Source organism: Micromesistius poutassou (genome assembly GCF_964030765.1).
Source record: "Micromesistius poutassou genome assembly, chromosome: 17".
NCBI classification, from domain to species: domain Eukaryota; kingdom Metazoa; phylum Chordata; class Actinopteri; order Gadiformes; family Gadidae; genus Micromesistius; species Micromesistius poutassou.
This window is the reverse complement of record NC_140287.1, coordinates 15,227,443-15,246,041: the sequence shown is the minus strand read 5'-3', so window position 1 is coordinate 15,246,041 and position 18,599 is coordinate 15,227,443. Positions and strand designations below refer to the sequence as shown.

The 18,599-nt window shown below is 48.7% G+C and overlaps 2 protein-coding genes across 2 annotated transcripts; one reads left to right on the top strand and one right to left on the bottom strand.

Annotated features, from left to right (window-relative positions):
- Positions 1–2,321: 2,321 nt before the first annotated feature.
- On the bottom strand, positions 2,322–6,126 carry LOC311362082 (enhancer of rudimentary homolog). The gene is made up of 4 exons (XM_084481890.1): positions 6,041–6,126; positions 5,462–5,549; positions 4,838–4,958; positions 2,322–2,642 (listed from the first exon to the last, which is right to left on the bottom strand). Exons 1-4 carry the CDS (start codon positions 6,041–6,043, stop codon positions 2,540–2,542), a joined length of 315 nt encoding a protein of 104 aa, XP_084338016.1. The 5' UTR covers positions 6,044–6,126; the 3' UTR covers positions 2,322–2,539.
- A 1,029-nt stretch (positions 6,127–7,155) lies between these two features.
- On the top strand, positions 7,156–17,362 carry psen1 (presenilin 1). Its single transcript, XM_084482213.1, has 11 exons — positions 7,156–7,266; positions 7,698–7,785; positions 9,899–10,209; positions 10,987–11,128; positions 11,349–11,416; positions 12,641–12,861; positions 13,440–13,538; positions 13,705–13,803; positions 14,044–14,223; positions 14,880–14,998; positions 15,461–17,362. Exons 2-11 carry the CDS (start codon positions 7,750–7,752, stop codon positions 15,614–15,616), a joined length of 1,431 nt encoding a protein of 476 aa, XP_084338339.1. The 5' UTR covers positions 7,156–7,266; positions 7,698–7,749; the 3' UTR covers positions 15,617–17,362.
- The last annotated feature ends 1,237 nt before the right edge of the window (positions 17,363–18,599 follow it).

Below are 18,599 nucleotides of genomic sequence, written 5' to 3'. Positions count from 1 at the left end.
CTGTTGGGTTCACAGATGGCCCAGTTCCTAGGAAACCTACAAAGGATTCAGCTGCATGTCTTTAAGGAGGGATCGAACCCAGGACCTTTCCGCTGGGAGTCAGACACCCTCTACCTTCCCCCTTCTTAGTACATCCCCAAAATGGTGGTACGACAGGGCAGAAACTCACACAAACCTCTCCACTTATTCCCATGAGGAACATTGACATTAGAATGATGGCAGGCCTTTACATTACAATATTAAAATATCATAATAGGACACTGATGTATTAATTTAAGTAAATTCACCACAATCCTTCTAAAATACATCCAATATCCATTACGAGGTTTTGTTTTTATCTTTTTCTGAACCTACTTCATGTGTTGTAGGAGACCCCATGCAGAGCGGTGGAGCTGCGTTCTCGCTGCGGCGTCATGGGAAGCTCTGGCCGGGTATCACAGCGGCGAGGTGACGGCTCTCCGGCCCCAGACGTCTCCGCCGGGGCATCGCGGTGATCTCTCAGCGTGTGAGGGCCGAGGTGATGGAGGAGGAGTCAACTGCGACCGGGCACAGCACCTGTGGTCTGTTGGGTCACCTGAGGTCGTCAGAAACACAGTTCAGTTACAACAGAGAGAGCCGTAAGATCAATATATTACGTTTCGATTTCAGACTGGGGGGGGGGGGCGGATAATATTTCGCTTCATCCGAGAACTTTCTATCGTGTTTTCCTGATGACTGATCCAATCGTTATCAATGATGACGTTAATAAGGCTTTTTATTGAATATTTCAAAGAAACTACTGTTTGTGGGGGGACAGGACACAGACAGACCTGGAAGCATGGCTGTTGGCCCCAGCTGTCCAGATGCCTCCACCACCACCACCACCAGCACCATCAGTTCGAGGTAAACACTCAAATGCAAAACCCCCGACGCATGAAACCAGCCAATTAGAATAACACACTCCGTCTCGCTGGGTTTCCAGGGGAGCTCCGTGGGAAGAGAAGGAAAGCCTTCCTCACCGCTGCCCCTGTCACTTGTTTTGTTTCACAGCCCGAGTCGACCGCATTAAGGTAGCTACCGCATCGCCCGTCGGAAGATGCGGTCAGACGACCCTCGTCCAAACCCGCGGCTGCACATGCACATTGTTTCTCCGTCACGGCGCACGGTACACACACACACACACACACACACACACACACACACACACACACACACACACACACACACACACGCAGAGGGTCTAAATATAGTCCATCCGTTAGGGGAACGGTGTGTTCATCTAAAAATAATGTCCCATCTCCCGAGCGATGCCTGGGAGGAGGGGGGTGCTGGTGGTGGTCCTCCTTGTTTTGAGGAGCGCGAGAGGGAGAGGGGGGACCACGGCCACTGATGCCCGCTGTAAGCCCGAACGCAATAACAAAAGATGCCGGGGTAAATGTCCCCGTCCTGCGCCCGCAGACCCGCGCGTCGCGTCGCGCGTCGCCTCAGAGCCGCTCCGCAAATCCGACAACAAAACAACTCACCGCTCCGTCTTTGTGGTTTATTGTGCTGTCAAGCGGCCCTCTGCGCCATCGATTCTCACTCACTGGTCCTTTCACATGCTAAGAGGAGGAGGCGGGGTAGGGTGAGGAGAGGGGGGGGTGAGGGTGGGGGAGAGGGGGCTGAGGGTGGGGTGGGAGGGTGTGAGAAACAGACTGGGCGCCGAGCGCAACACAAAGGTGGATATAGTGAGGAGCAATGTGAACAGCTGCTGTCGCGATACAACACGCACGCACCCACATACACACACTTCAAATATGCCCGCTCTTCCATCACAGATAGAGCAGTGCATTCATATTTTACTCCAGGATGTACTCCCCCCAGTGAAGAGGCGATCGTTATGTTTTATTTAAATATATTTCGGTCAACGGAAAATGGAAAAAGCTTTTTCTGAGACCACTTCCATTGTGAAATCGATTTCACGACGGGTATAATTTCCACAGCTTTGAGCGACTTTAGTTTGACGGTACCAGACTGCACAGCAAAGTAGTCGCTTATCCATAAACATCGCAGATAAACACCATCCATGTAAAAATAAATATTTTATCTGCAAGTCCATTTAGCAGGCAAGATACTATTTCGAATCGCTTTGTCATGGTTGTTAAACATTGATCACTCACAACCACTTTGAGTTTGGTTAAGTTTAATCCAGATGTTGGTTGAAATGGGACATGCAGTTAGGTAACCATGGCAATAGAGATGAAACATCCCAGTGGAGTTGTGATGCCCTCAAATATCCATAAAGTTGAAGTGAATTGAAGCCCCCTAAACCCCCTTAGGAAAGAGAAAAGCGCTTTATTGGTCAGAGTTTTTTTTTTAAAGCAATTCTTTATTTATAACCTGGACATCGTCATAGAAAATAAACGCTGTCACCCATGCAAAACAAACCACCCATCCCTTTGACATGTGACAGATAGGAAAATAACAGATTTATTACAACAACGTTTCAGCCCCTTGTCCGTTCCTGACCCCCCCCCCCCCCATACCCCGTCCCGGATCAGCCCCCGGTCTCCGGTCCGTCTCACTTCCCCGCCTGCTGTGCTTGGCGCCGCAGCAGGACGTAGATCTTCTCCTTGATCCAGTCCTTGTTGTAGGGCTGGTAGGTCTGGGTGTCGGCGCGGTACCTGGGTCGTCCCAGGGTTGGGGGGGGGGAGGAAACGTCAGTCTCCGGATGCACACACACGCTCACTCTACACTTAAAGAGGCAATCTGGAAGACCTCCAGAGGTTTTAATTCAAAGGTCCCATGACATGCCATCAGGTGTGAGCATGATTAGCCGTTGCAAGCCGTTTTGGAAAAACTGCCTCTTCTGACATCAGAAGTGGGCGTGTCCACCTAGAGGTGTGCTGGATAGATCAGTCTACCAGCCTACCGAGTGGACTGTAGAAAACATTGCTCATTCATCTGTCATACTTTGGATCTATCTATTTGGACACGCCCACTTGTGATGTCAGACGACCATTTACAAAACGGCAGACCCTTACATTGAAGTGTTATGAATGTTAGGACTGGGTGTTATGGCGACATCCCCCCAGTTAAATCACTAACTGTGTGTTCACACCGCACTTTGTCCCATTTCGCCTATTCGCGCGAATAGGCGAATGTTGCCGCGCGACAAATCATAATCTGTCGCTGTGCATTTTTGTGTGCATTCGCGGGGCGAATTATTCTCGGGGCGAATTTTTTTTTTGCCTGGCAACGGTCATTCATGCCAATTCATTCTCATCAACCATGGCCGAGATGTGTGTCTGTACCTGTTGTGGAAGAGGGAGAGCCCGTCGTTTATGGGTTAATAATATAATCCGGAGGCGCACACCGCTTTGTGCCGTGATATTATATATATCGTATATATTATATGATATAGATATTTATATATTATATGTAGATATAGAGCGGGAGTCGCAAACGGCAACAATCACTTTCTCCTCCAAGCTGCGGTTCACTGAACGGTTGAACGGTGATTGGCTCTTTTACGTTACTTCACCCAGGGAGTGAACTGATTGGCTGTTACGTGACGTCACCCAGGGAGTGAACGCTGATTGGCTGTTTTACGTTACTTCACCCACGTTACCCACAGGGAGTGAACGCTGATTGGCTGTTTCAACGCGAATGCCGCGAAGAAGTTGAAATATTTTAACTTTATTCGCGGGGCGAATTATTCGCAGCGCGAATCCACGTGAACGCGCTCGCAGTTCACGTGGAAAAATTTCGCGCTGTCAATCAAATCTTGTCGCGCGTATCGGCGAAAAAAAAATTCGCCCGATTCGCGTCTCCACGTTCACTTAACATTGAAACGTGTCGCGGGGCGAAGTGCGGTGTGAACACACCTTAACTGTGTGTTCACACCGCACTTTGTCCCATTTCGCCTATTCGCGCGAATAGGCGAATGTTGCCGCGCGACAAATCATAATCTGTCGCTGTGCATTTTTGTGTGCATTCGCGGGGCGAATTTTTTTTTTGCCTGACAACGGTCATTCATGCCATTCTCATCAACCATGGCCGAGATGTGTGTCTGTACCTGTTGTGGAAGAGGGAGAGCCCGTCGTTTATGGGTTAATAATATAATCCGGAGGCGCACACCGCTTTGTGCCGTGATATTATATATATCGTATATATTATATGATATAGATATTTATATATTATATGTAGATATAGAGCGGGAGTCGCAAACGGCAACAATCACTTTCTCCTCCAAGCTGCGGTTCACTGAACGGTTGAACGGTGATTGGCTGTTTTACGTTACTTCACCCAGGGAGTGAACTGATTGGCTGTTACGTGACGTCACCCAGGGAGTGAACGCTGATTGGCTGTTTTACGTTACTTCACCCACGTTACCCACAGGGAGTGAACGCTGATTGGCTGTTTCAACGCGAATGCCGCGAAGAAGTTGAAATATTTTAACTTTATTCGCGGGGCGAATTATTCGCGGCACGAATCCACGTGAACGCGCTCGCTGTTCACGAGGAAAAATTTCGCGCTGTCAATCAAATCTTGTCGCGCGTATCGGCGAAAAAAAAATTCGCCCGATTCGCGTCTCCACGTTCACTTAACATTGAAACGTGTCGCGGGGCGAAGTGCGGTGTGAACACACCTTAAGAGGTTCAACCACCAAAGAAGCATTTATAAAAAGAGGGAACTCCATGTGTAAATCAACACTATTTCTAAAGTTTTCATATCGGCAAACATACACGCAGATAGATATGTCTGCGATAGGCCAACATCGTCCGATCATTTTTTGGGCCAAAAATTTGTGCACAACGCTTCGGTTGAAAGAGTCTGCTAGACGACACAGTGAAGGATGGTCGTCACGGCGACTTACACCAAACAGCTGAGGTCGGCGAGGTCGTCGATGAAGTCGAACAGCTGGCTGATGTCGTAGGTTATCGACGGGCTGTTGGGGTTCATCCTCTTCAGATGCTCCTCGTACATCTTACACACCCCTGGAAACACCACACACATGGTTACCCCCAGACGGCTCTCTCCACATCTCTAGTACTTCCCACATACACATACAAGTCTTAATAATAAGGCTTCAGTGGGAATGCTTTGGTTCCTCTTGCTATCATTTCCCCAGCGGCCATCTTGGGTCTAACCATTAACCAAACTGTTTTCTGAATGGAACCAAGATGGCAGCTGGGGGAAAAAGGGACAGCCCTTAGAACGGCTAAAAGTGCCAGCTCCCCTTCCCTTGGGTTGTTTGTTCAATCCCTGGTGCCTCCTAGCTTAGTGCCCCTGAGCAAGATGCCCAACTGACGTCCCGGCTGTGGCCTTGCATGGTTGAATGGTCTGAATGGGTGAATGTGAGGCACTCATTTTAAAATGCTTTGCGTAGCCACAGGTACAAAAGTAGTCCATTTAACAATATTCCTCTTACAGCAGACCTTCAACCTAGAGGAACCTTGGATCCCCTATCGCCGGCAGTGTCGATGGCTGCCTTGCTCACCTTCCATACACTCGTTGACGGATTCATAGTCTGCGTACGTCCGCCCTTCCGGCCGCTTGGTGGGCTGTACCAACAGGATGGTGTGTGACTGCAAACACAACAACGATTATTATTGGGAACTGATAACCACGCATCATTTGTTTTGCATTCAACCAGGTTACCAAGTCTGACTGGGAGAGAGAGACCATGCAAACTAAAGCGAGATTTACATATTTAAATTATGTTGATCCTCCTCTTGTTGTGAGAAACTGCTTGTGTGACCTATTTTCTGCCTAGTCCACAGAGCAAACCCCAAAACGATCACGTTTCTTCCCATGCATCTCTTAGTTTGTAGTAAAGCCCCCGGCCGGACACCATCGTATCATCCTATAACGCTGTTATATTATAGCATCATATAACGCTGACTGTTACTGGTTTTGTTGAAAGCTGATGGCGACCACTACACTCTGCGGACGCTCACTAGACGTGCACACCTGTGCCCGAGACGTCAGTTTGACGACAGAGCACGTGACAATAATCACAATTTCAACCAAATGAAAAAATGATTGCGCCACAATAGTTGTATCGTGTAAGACTAACCATTGTTTTGGGCAGTTTCTTCTCAGTTTTTGGTGGATGCTTGATGCTCGCTCCTTCAATGACCGATGAGCTACACTGTGACACCGGAAGAATATAAGTCGTAACCCACCGAGATCACAGATCTGTGAACATAGAAACTGTTGTATAGAATCAGCGGGCGGCGATACGTCTTGTGGTCGCCATATTGGGGATGTAAAGGCCCCACAAATCAAACGAGAGATGCAGGTGTTAAATCCATCTAGTAGGCTACTATCGCACATGACTATCCAGCGATGTTCAGCAAATGTGTATTGATACACCTATACATAACAGCGAGATAAACATATATGCGATACAATTTAGTAAGCTAAACTTAGGTGGTAACTAAAAAGCATAATTCCGTCATGAAATTGTTTGACAATTCAAAAATAACTCCCTATTGAAATAAACATGTTTATTTTTTATTGTTGAGGCATGCAAAATATGTCAAGTGAGGTATTCTTACAGGATGCGTACAGGATGCATTAAAAAGGATTTCCAATGGTCGACCGCCTCAAGATGGCGGCCACGCAGACGTTTCTCTCAGCGCATCTAGGTTTTTATGTCTATGTCCAAAATCGCTATGCCTTGGCCAGACATGACACTATACGAATGCATTAAAGTGGTGTTTTTTTTTTTGCATGTAAATGCATGTATCGGCTCTAACATAGTGTCTAATAAACAAAAACATTTCTGAACATACAGTTCACTATGATTGCTCCAAGCTAACATTTGGAGTAGGCCAACAGAGATCGGGGTAGTCACTCACTACATCTCACAGCAACGCTTTTTCTGAAATGTAGTAAAGGCAAACGGAAAGCAATTTTCATAAACATATTAATAGTATATTATTGAACGGTGAACTATACATCTGTAAACACATACAACTAAAAATAATCATCCAAACAAAAATAATGAAACATACTGGACTTCTGATTCAATATTCAGAATATTTTAATTAATATGAACACACCTATTATTTTAATATGATCAAAATTTTATTTTGATCATATTTATTTATTTATCAGAACATGCTTTCTATTTTTTTCTCTCCCATCATCCCGTGACCAGGAAGTAGCGGATCATTACCGGATCCTCTCTGTTGGGGGGAACAATAAAGAAGAAGAGGGAGAAAGTCCCCGGGTTTTATACACATCTGAGAACGCTCCGAATGCCAAATAAAGTGCTGTGTCTACGAGCCTTGCCAGGTAAGACCGGCGTGTTTATACCATCCGACTACATTAACGGGGAGCCGTGGTGGCCGTGCCGAGGAGCCGGTTGGGAAACGTTAAATCCGCTAGCCTTGTAGCTAACGCTACAACACACCCCACCAATCTCAGCACATTTCACCAAATCACAGCTCTCACTGCGATCAGAAAGTCTGTTTTTCATGTATGATAACTCTCCGTATGACAGGTGGTTCAGCAGTCACTGTGATATTGTACACCATGACCATTTGCATGTGGTCTTTGTGTAGAAACAGCCACACAAGTGTGTATATATTATCATAGCATGTTGAACTAAGGCACCCCGCCCATTTCGTCATCCTGCACCTCCACTGTTAACGTGCGGTGCTCCTTCGCCAATCTGTCATCGTTTGCGTTGCCTGATTTACGTCAATACGTTTAACCTCTTTCAGATACAGAAGAACGCGACTTGCATGTGAGGACAAGTGTCTGCTCGGGCCGACAATGGCGAACAATGCAGAGGACGTGGAGAACAACACGGTGTGTATGAGCATTGCACTCAGGTCACGGTGCACCACATGCACATATACTATTCTGTATGCGGGGAACATTGTAAATCAAATGGTGTGTGGTTTGCGAAATTGTTCCACTCGCTGACCGGTGTGTTTAAACGTTAAGGAGGCTCTTAATGGGATGACTGAAGGATTAGGGCTCACCCTGCCATTAATTAATCATGAACATTTTACCGGATCAAATTTATTTCCACTTTTCCTCTAGAGGCTTCAACATTGTAATGTTTGAAAGGAATACTTCACGTTTTAAATGCAAAGCTTACAACTGGTGTATAACCTTCAATGCATGTCATTTATTATTGTATTTGAATTCCTTCACACCTATCCTAAACAATGTCTGCATATGTGGTTGTCTGTCAGTTATTCAACCAATCAAATCAACCCCCCAGATTTATTAGCAAGCCGTTGATGTTTCTAAAGATATTTGCCACAATCCTTTTGTCTCCCTGCATTGGAGTAGACCTCTTTTTCAACTGAGGAGATGAGCCCTAACAGACATTTCTAATGTGGTTCTAGTGGTGGGAGTGGAAGGACTAGGTTTTGAGTTAAGTTTTCACTTATGAGCCTCAGTCGCACTGGATTTAGAATCCATGTAGAACATCTGAACTCCATATCATCATCATCATCTAAGTGAACCCCTTCCCGATCACCCTTGGTTTGTGATCCGTCCCAACAGGGTATTAAACACGTTTCCTGTCAGTAACTACCAAACCCTTATAACTTCGATACACCCTCATTACGAAACGCAGAGCGACTCACAAGTTAATTTGTAACGCATGCAGTTGTTGTGTAATACTAACTATTATCTCTGATTGAGGCATGGAAGCTACTCCTGATACTAGATATAAGGTTCTCCAGTTAAAAGTGCAGACGCTGGTTAATCGCACTGCACACAACATGCTACGGTGTCTGAAATGTCTCATTATGCAGTCGGCTGGACAGCGGCCATCTTTGGCTCAGTGTTCAACCCATCATAGGTAAAAATTACCCATGATGCTTTGCCAAGACTTGGATTGTTTTGGCCACAGAACAGTCATACCGAGCCCATGTTGATGCGACAACAGGAGCTCCCGGAGGCCTCCTGCTGGGGGGTATTTTGGCTTTATACATGGTGAGATTGCTCCAGTTTAGCCCAGAGCGGAATGTGTTCCTCGACCCAGCCAATGCACGGTGGCCGGCTCTAGGAGTACAGGAGTATGAACTAGTTTCTACTCCTGTACTCCTAGAGCCAGCCACCGTACAAGAGTATAAATTAGTTTCTACTCCAGTACTCCTAGAGCCAGCCACCATCCAGGAGTAGAAACTCGTGTTGGTATCGTAAACTTGTTGTTACTTGTCTCCGGGACCAGTAAACGAACACTCCATGTATCAATGGTTTTTCCTAACGAGGGAGTCAAGGATAAGGATCCAGTTTTTCCTCTCCACTTCCTTTCCTCTACTGTAGCACAATTGAAACAGTGGCGGTGGCTTAAAGATCTAGTACACTAGTACAGTAGTGCAGTACACTAGGACATAAAACTAGGACACTATACAAGTACAGTAGCGTAGTACACTAGTACAGGACAGTAGTGCAGTACACTAGGACACTACACTAGTACAGTAGTTCAAAGGGTCAGTCCCTGTCCTGTCACTGCAAGCCTATACAGCCCGTAGCACATTCATGTGGATTGTGGACATTTTATTTATTTTATTCAGTATCTTATTGTCCATAGTATTCATGTAGATCTATTATTTTTAATTATAATCCTGTTTATGCTGTATGAGTATGCTATGTGTGATGTCTTTAAAGCTACTGTGACCTTGAATTTCCCCTTGGGGATCAATAAAAGTATCTATCATCTATCTAGTGCAGTACACCTGGACACTAGGACACTAGGACAGTGCACTAGTACAGTAGGACACTACACTAGTACAGTAGGACACTACACTACCACAGTAGGACACTACACTTGTACAGTAGGATAGTGCACTCGTACAGTAGGACACTACAGTAGGACAGTGCACTAGTACAGTAGGACACCACACTAGTACAGTACAGGACAGTACTGCCGACCTCAACCTGTCCTCCTCCTGTCCTCCAGGCGGTGACCCCCAGGCCAGAGGACGATGCGGGGGGCCTGAGGCTGCGCTCCCGGGGGGGTAGCGGAGACGGAGCCGACGGGGACGTTGGAGGTGGGGGGGCCGCGGAGCGGAACGGGCAGCCCCCCTCCACCGGACCCCAGGGGGCGGCGGCGGTGGCGGCGGTGGAGGACGACGACGACGAGGAGCTGACACTGAAGTACGGCGCCAAACACGTCATCATGCTGTTCGTCCCTGTCACGCTCTGCATGGTGGTCGTCGTGGCGACCGTCAAGTCCGTCAGCTTCTACACGCAGAGCGACGGGCAGAGACTGTAAGTGTGTGTGTGTGTGTGTGTGTGTGTGTGTGTGTTGACCCAATCGGGTGATTTTGGAACTAGACTCCCCACTTCCCCCTCTCTCTTTTCAACCCCCTTCCCTATTTGTCTTAACCTGTCCTGTACAGAAAGGCACAGAACAAATAAAAAAAGATATGTATATAATATGTATCTACAGTGTGATGGCTCCATCCTGCCACTAGGTGGTGCTCATACGTGGACTATGGGGCTGGTCTGTCCATCCACCACCAGCGTGAAAAATGAACCTGAACTGAAAACCGGATGTAAGGAGGAAGCTCTCCCCCTGGTGGTTCATCTCGGTCTTGGACTTGAATTTCAGACGTCAGACAAACGCTCCTCAAGTCCTTTTTAGTGTGGGGGTGGACATTTACTTCTTCTTCCCCGGGGCAATAGAGTGGCGAGGTCCCGCCCCTTCCGGTAGACCCCCATGGGACCTATGAGATCGTAAAATATGAATGGGTTTCCATGCAGAGAAAGTAATTATTTTCTGGTCTCAGTCTTCATATGCCCCGGATTACACGTATGTTGTTTGTGGGTTCATTCATTTTTTCTAACCCTGTATACAACAATGATGGCTAGGCTAAGATATTACATGATGCCAAGTACTATTGGCATCATGGACGTACCCCCTGGACGTACCCCCTGTTCCCTCCCTCACCCCCCCCCCCCCCCCCCTCCCTCTTCCCTCCCTCACCCCCCCCCCCTCCCCTCCCTGGTCGGGACCTCACTGACCCGCGCTGCTCCTCCCCCCAGGATCTACACGCCGTTCTCGGAGGACAAGAACACGGTGGGGGAGAAGGCTCTGTACGCCGTCCTCAACGCCCTCATCATGATCAGCGTCATCATCGTCATGACCGGCGTGCTGGTGCTGCTCTACAAGTACCGCTGCTACTCGGTGAGACGCTATCAAGTACTACATACTGCAGTACCGATGCAAGTACCGCTTCTAGACATTAGCGTTCTCGGTGTCCCATGTCGTCGTGGCGACTGAGCCTGCCTGGTGTCCCATGTCGTCAATCATAGAGACTGAGCCTGCTTGGTGTATAGTGGCGTCTTGGTGCGTTGTCATGGTGACGGCTCAGTGCGTCGTGTCTGATGACCTCTTATCCCGGCAGGTGATCCAGGGCTGGCTGTTCCTCTCGTCCCTCCTCCTGCTCTTCCTCTTCACCTACATCTACCTCAAGTGAGTCCACCGCGTGCTCGCCCTCGTCTCCTCTGTCTGCCTCCAGTGAGTTCAGTGGGTTCAGTCCACAGGGCAGAAGGCAGTACCTTAGTGACCATTCAACCTGAGTAGAGGATCAGAGTTTCTTCCCATTTGAAAATGGACCAATCAGAGCAGAGCCCCTCTGCCACATGACTGATTATTGAGGGTTACTTATCACCTTAATTTCTAGACCACCTTTCCTAAGAAAAAGTGTTACAAAGTGCATAACTATGGAGGTAGATTTGTGTCTTTATTATGCAATCAAACAGAATAGGTTTGAGAGCAAAACTTTCCACACTGCAATCAAAAAATAGATTTGAGAGCAAAACTATCGACACTGCAATCAAAAAATGTTTTATTGCAAGTAAAATAAATGTGATAAAAAATGTATTAATGGGAATCCAAAAGTTTTGTTTGCGAATCCAAAAGTTTTGCTTGCGAATCCAAAAGTTTTGCTTGCGAATCCAAAAGTTTTGTTTGCAAATCTAAAAGTTTTGCTTGCTGTTGAGCTGAATCTCGTGGGCGGGACATACGCCGAAAGATGTAAGACACGTCTCTATTGGCCAGTCTTGATCGGAGTGACAGCTTGGCAACTCCGCTCCCGCTCGGTCTCATCATGGACTTCAAAACTCCCTCTCTCGTTACTAACTGGCTGTTGCCAAGCTGTCATTCTGATCGAGACTGGCCAATAGAGACGTGTCTTAAATCTTTTGGCGTAGGTCCCGCCCACGAGATTCAGCTCAACAGCAAGCAAAACTTTTGGATTCGCAAGCAAAACTTTTGGATTCGCAAACAAAACTTTTGGATTCCCATTAATACATTTTTAATCACATTTATTTTACTTGCAATAAAACATTTTTTGATTGCAGTGTGGAAAGTTTTGCTCTCAAATCTATTTTTTGATTGTAGTGTGGAAAGTTTTGCTCTCAAACCTATTCTGTTTGATTGCATAATAAAGACACAAATCTACCTCCATACATAACACAGTATTAAATGCAGCCGAGACAGCATTTAAATACAAAACACAGAATCCAAGGAGTATTGGAGGAGTAAAAGACATAAATATATATACAAAAATATATAAAGTAGACCATAACCGTCAATGATGGTACGAAGAGAGCAGTGACCTCCGTGTCCCTGACGACACCGCGACTCGTGTCCATGACGACGCCGTGTCCCTGACGACGTCGTGTCCCCTCACAGGGAGGTGCTGAAGACGTACAACGTGGCCATGGACTACATCACCATCGCCGTGATCATCTGGAACTTCGGTGTGGTGGGCATGATCTGCATCCACTGGAAGGGCCCCCTGCGGCTGCAGCAGAGCTACCTCATCATGATCAGCGCCCTCATGGCCCTGGTCTTCATCAAGTACCTGCCCGAGTGGACCGCCTGGCTCATCCTGGCCGCCATATCCATCTACGGTGAGCATACGGGCTCATTTCTTCATGAATGAATGAATTGACTGTGTGTGTGTGTGTGTGTGTGTGTGTGTGTGTGTGTGTGTGTGTGTGTGTGTGTGTGTGTGTGTGTGTGTGTGTGTGTGTGTGTGTGTGTGTGTGTGTGTGTGTGTGTGTGTGTGTGTGCGCGTGCGCGCAGATTACGTCTTATGCTTTCAGATGACACACAAGCATACCGTCCCCCTCTGGAATCTAAGAAGGAAGCTGGGCAAAGATTTTTTCCAAATGCAAGCACATTCTGTACAGCATGCTCACCCTGTCTTGGCCTGCGGAAGTCTCTCATGCTAGGTTTAGCTAATTGACAACCTAGCATAGTAGCAGGGCTATATAGTATGTATGACACCAGACACATTTGTTCTGGATCAGTTTACTAACGATACCGGGAGGGAGGGACTTTGAGCCAGTTTGAGCCCAGATCCTCACTCGGGTTCTTAGGGGTGTGGATGTCATGGATGTCCCCTCGGGGAGCAGTGTGTTGGGTGTGGTGGGTGGTGTTCGCCCTGGGATCATCTGACCCCTGCTGCGTTCTCCTGTCTCCACAGATCTGTTGGCGGTGCTGTCACCCAAAGGTCCTCTGAGGATCCTGGTGGAGACGGCCCAGGAGAGGAACGAGCCCATCTTCCCAGCCCTCATCTACTCCTGTAAGGAGCCATTGTAGAAGCCACTCAGATGACGTTCCACAGTGTGTCCAAATGATTATAACTTGTGTTCAATGGCACGCACGGCAAGAGCAGCAAATTTGAGGTTCATTTTGGGTAGGCTTGCTTTAGTTTCTTAATGAAAGCCTGTGCTTCTTGCTCTGTGCAGCCACCATGGTCTGGCTGGTCAACATGGCCGACACGGAATGGCCCCCGAAGAGGAACAATGCCCAGGAGACTGAGGCCCCCCCGCCGCCAGAGCCCCTGTGTGAGTAGAGGGACCCCAGCCCCCCCATCTCTATAGAGGGCCGTCTGTATGTAGACCCATCTGTATGAAGACCCATCTGTATGAAGACCCGTCTCTATGTAGACCCGTCTCTATGTAGACCCATCTCTATGTAGACCCATCTCTACTTAGTCCCAGTTCTATAGGGCTTGTACGTCGCAGTGCATCATGGGACTGGAGGTTAGTAGCGCTGACCCACTGTGGTGTGGTTCGGACCCCCAGCCGAGGCCTCTCCCCCCAGCAGCCCCCGGGAGGAGGACAGCAGCGGCGGCTTCAGCCGGGACTGGGTGAGCCAGCAGCAGAACCAGCTGGGCCCGATGCAGTCCACCGAGGAGACCCGGCGGCAGATCCAGGAGATGCCCTCAGACCGGCCCCCCGTGGAGGACGACGACGACGAGGAGCGTGAGTACCGCCGCCGTCACGTCCGCGTCGGGACATCTGGCTTTCTACCGACTTTTTGCATCCGTTTTCTATTTGCGGAAGTCCGATATATTTCCGAGACGTTTCCGAGGCCGTGGCGTTTTTACCGAACCTGGTGTTTTTCGTACGTTTTGCATTTTTTTCGTAACTTTCACGCTTTTCGGAAGTCACTGTCATTTAGTCATAACTTTACAGTTTTGTGGAACACTTTGTTCTGCCCTATGACTTTGGAACTGAGTTCTACCCGGTAACAAAGGTCCCTTGTTTGTGAGTACCAATCACAATGAAACACTGATGGGTTTTAAATCATACGTGTGCGTTTTCTTTTTAAATCCCGTTTGTGGGGCTCGGCTTGTGTCTCCTAAATACTGTCACGGGCACGGGAACCGTTTATAGTCCCGGCCAATCAGGAAGCGACAATTTACGACAATTACATGTTCAGCGTCTGTCATCGCTCTCTCTCTCTCCCTCGTTTGTACAGTAATTACGTGTGTGTGTGTGTGTGTGTGTGTGTGTGTGTGTGTGTGTGTGTGTGTGTGTGTGTGTGTGTGTGTGTGTGTGTGTGTGTGTGTGTGTGTGTGTGTGTGTGTGTGTGTGTGTGTGTGTGTTCGTTCTAACGGGCCTGCCTTGCTCCCCAGGGGGTGTGAAGCTGGGTCTGGGGGACTTCATCTTCTACAGCATGCTGGTGGGAAAGGCCTCTGCCACGGCCAGTGGGGACTGGAACACCACACTGGCCTGCTTTGTGGCCATCCTCGTTGTGAGTCCTCTCTGTACTCTAATAATGTCTTTCTCTCTCTTTGTCTGTGTGTTTGTCTGTCCTCCGTCCCTCTCCCTCGTTGTTGGTCTGTCTCTCTCTTCTTCTCTTTTGTATGCACCTGTCCATGTGTCTGTCATTCTCTCCATTTCTGTCTCCTATTGCTCTCTCTCAGGTCACCCTTTCTCTCTCTCTCTCTCTCTCAATGCCTCTCTCTGTCTCTCTCTCTGTCTCTCAATGCCTGTCTCCGTCTCTCCCTCCCTCTCTAGATATATCCTCCCCGGTTGTGTATTTGTATTCTCATTGTTTTGGTTTTATTATAGACTCAAAAGACTGTTCTTTCGTTATTCTCGTAATTCTCACACCCGCCATCTCTCCCTCTTTCTATGTCTCTTTCTTCCTATTGCTCTTGTTCTCCCTCTCACTCTCCTTCTCTTTCTCTCACTCTCTCTCTCTCTCTCTCAGGGCCTGTGTCTGACGCTCCTCCTGCTGGCCATCTTTAAGAAGGCTCTGCCCGCCCTGCCCATCTCCATCTTCTTCGGCCTGTTTTTCTACTTCTCCACCGACTACCTGGTGCGGCCCTTCATGGACGAGCTGGCTCTGTACCAGTTCTACATTTAGCAGGACCCTCCCCCCACATCACCAGCCCTCCCAGCGGGGGTCCAGCGTCTGGGGGGGGTCCCCGACGCAGAGGGGGGAGGTGGCGGCCGGTGCTGGGTGGGGGGGCAACAGGTGAGTCTCCCCCCGCCATCAGCCTCTTGTGAACTCATGAACTGAACAACGGAACTAGTTGTTGCATCACCTTCATGCTGGAAGGACTTCTGCTCCCTCCTCCTACCCCATTCCTCCTCCTCCTCCTCCTCACTTTTTGTTTATTTACGATGAATTGAAAAATGAACAAAACAACATTTTTATCGAATGGATATGGGGCTGTTGGAGGTCCAGCCTTCGTTCCAGCCAATGGGAGAAGACAACAGGCCTTTTTTCTGATCTCTGATTGGGCAAGAGGTCGATGGAGCAGAGCACATAGGCTCAATCACCCCCCGCGCTGCGTTCCCCCCCCCGCCGCCCCACCTCACCCCCATACACACACATTAACACCGCCACCGCTGCTTGGGCCCGCCGTGCATGTGCACTGAAGAACAACTTTTTATTTAAAGGACCGAGGAGGTGCCTTGCTGAAGGACACGGCGGCGATGGAGCGTTTCAACACTCCCGCTCCGTCACCCGTGGGTCGGGGAGATCACCCTTCTAACATTTCAGCGTCATTGCGATTTACTTTTATTTTTTAATTTTTTTTATCGTCCGTAAAAAAAAGACTTTCCTCAAACGAAACGACCTTAATGACGACGAGGGGACAAGGACGCTCCTGTTCTCCAAAGCCTGGGACCACTGAGCACTGAGATCATTACCCAGCAGCCCTGGCACCGCTCTGAGGTGGAGCACTGAAATCCTTAACCCTGCAACCCCGTCACTGCGCTGAGCGGCATGTTCCCCCCCCCCACCCCCCAACCCCGGGGAACATGTCGAAAAGCGTAGTAATTATAGAAGGAAAGATGATTTATTTTCTTCTTTTTTTTTAAAATCATGAAACCTGCACTCTTTGCATTCTCTCACTATCCCGTTCACTCTTTCACTCACTCGGTTTCGTTCACTCTTTCACTCGCACATATTTCGACCCCCTTACTCCTGCCGGACCAGTGGACACGCGTCGACGTGTGCTTTGACGCGCATCGCCATGGCGACACACCCACGCCACCACCTTTTACAGTGCTGTGAACCTCTGAGCAGCTTTTGGTCGACCCATCGAAGGACCTCTGTATACTGGGTAGTGATTGGTCCTCACAAGCCATCTCGAACGTACCACATCACACGTGTGTCCCAGCTGGAGTCGAACTCGCCGTCCGAGTGGACCCGCCCACTTGTGATGTCACAAGTTTGACCTGACCTGTGATGAGCAATGAGCCGTCACGCCTGGCGGCAACATAGGGACACTTTACGCTGTGTGACTGAGTGTGTGTGCGCGTGTCCAGTGTGGATATCAGTCTCTCTGGGAGGCGGGGGCCACATCATTCCTTCCGGAATATGCCGGTCGGGGTCGTTGTCAGGAGTTGCGCTGACGACTGACTTCCTGTTTCTCTTGACTACTTCCGGGTGAGTGCTGGAAGGCCGAGGAGGAAGCTGCTCACATGGAGGACAAAGTCGGCCTGCTGAGACTTTTATTCTGATTGTTGATTGTCCGATTGGCTGTAATGCGTGATTGAATGTTTTGCTGTTGTGCGTGTGTACATTTATGTACATTATGCAACAGTGATTTCTTTAACAGATGTGTCTTTTTTTTTTCTTTCTTTTTTTTAATAAATACTGAAACAAGAACACATTCCTTCGTCCGTCTTCATTCGCCGTATCCTCCTCCGCTTTGGTTACAAATATTTTTCTCCCCCAGGCAAAATCGGTTTAAATACAACTCTTTGTTAATTAATCATTTCAGCTATTTCTCTAATTTCGCTAATATCTTCAACTGCAAACGTTCATCTGAAACATCTACCGGCTGTGTGAGGTCACAACCCTTCCAGTAACACTGCAACTAATGAGGAGAGCGAGAGGGGAGAGAGACCTTGACCCTGCCCACTATAAAGCAGGGAAAGCCCTTGGGCCCTATTGACCCGGTGGCCATGTTGGTTCTTCACCCTGGCCGGCGGGACTGAACGTGGCGCTCGGCATTCAGCTCCGCCCGCCAGGGTGAAGAACCAAGACGGCCGCCGGGTCACTCCAGGTCCGTTATGTGGGAACTCCGTCAACATCCGTTGGAATTCTGGGTCAGGGAATTTCCCTGGTGAACTAGTTGTATCCGCTGCCAACTGGCCCCGTCCTGTGATTGGCCCACCGCCTAGAACACGGCAAGGTGTTAACTGTGTCGCCATGGGGACCGTTCTGTCCCGACAGGGGGATGCCAGCCAAGGCCTTTAGTGTCTTGTCGCGGTGGATCCCCCCCCCCTCCACTGCGGCACCCTGCTATTCTGCTGGTGTTGCATGTGCCAGTTGAACCCCCCCCCCCCCCCCCCCCCCCATGCGCTCTCATCGATGCTCTCCCAGCTGCCGGGCAGGATTACCCCAATACTCAGTTACAGGTCACTCCCGGAATGGAGGATCATCCTACACACTTGTTGATGCCAAGCAATTCTCTGTTTTATTGGCCAGTGGAGAATAATGTATGTTTATGGGCTTGGCGCTTAGGGACCTGATGGTCAGGAGAGGCAAGAGAGGGGGTTGAAGAACAAGATCACTCCTGGTCAGAATCAAACCTGTGGTTGTTAAATGGCACGTGTTTTACACCACACAGCATTGGTTTGTGATGTTTCTCCGGACATGCCTCCCCCCCCCCCGCCCCCACCACCCATCTTTGCACGCCACATGATGTGCAAGGTGTGTAAGCTGTTTCACTTTGGCACGGGGACACGACCGGAATCACAAGATAATGTAACCTTGTCAATCACCCTCATCCTCTTTGCCACTGAGGACTCCATGGGGGGTGTTGGTTCAGCTCAAGGCTCACGTCCCATGTGGTCCATGGCTTCCCTGAATAGCATGTCCATGATAGGAT

Excerpts from the sequence above, each read along its gene's own strand:
- psen1 (XM_084482213.1), top strand. The coding sequence starts at position 7,750 with ATGGCGAACAATGCAGAGGACGTGGAGAACAACACG. Across the intron at positions 13,539-13,704 it reads CCCAGCCCTCATCTACTCCT|CCACCATGGTCTGGCTGGTC; the intron begins GTAAGGAGCCAT and ends TGCTCTGTGCAG. Across the intron at positions 14,224-14,879 it reads GGACGACGACGACGAGGAGC|GGGGTGTGAAGCTGGGTCTG; the intron begins GTGAGTACCGCC and ends CTTGCTCCCCAG.
- LOC311362082 (XM_084481890.1), bottom strand. Across the intron at positions 4,959-5,461 it reads CGTCAACGAGTGTATGGAAG|GGGTGTGTAAGATGTACGAG; the intron begins GTGAGCAAGGCA and ends TGGTGTTTCCAG. Across the intron at positions 2,643-4,837 it reads GCCGACCTCAGCTGTTTGGT|GTACCGCGCCGACACCCAGA; the intron begins GTAAGTCGCCGT and ends GGGACGACCCAG.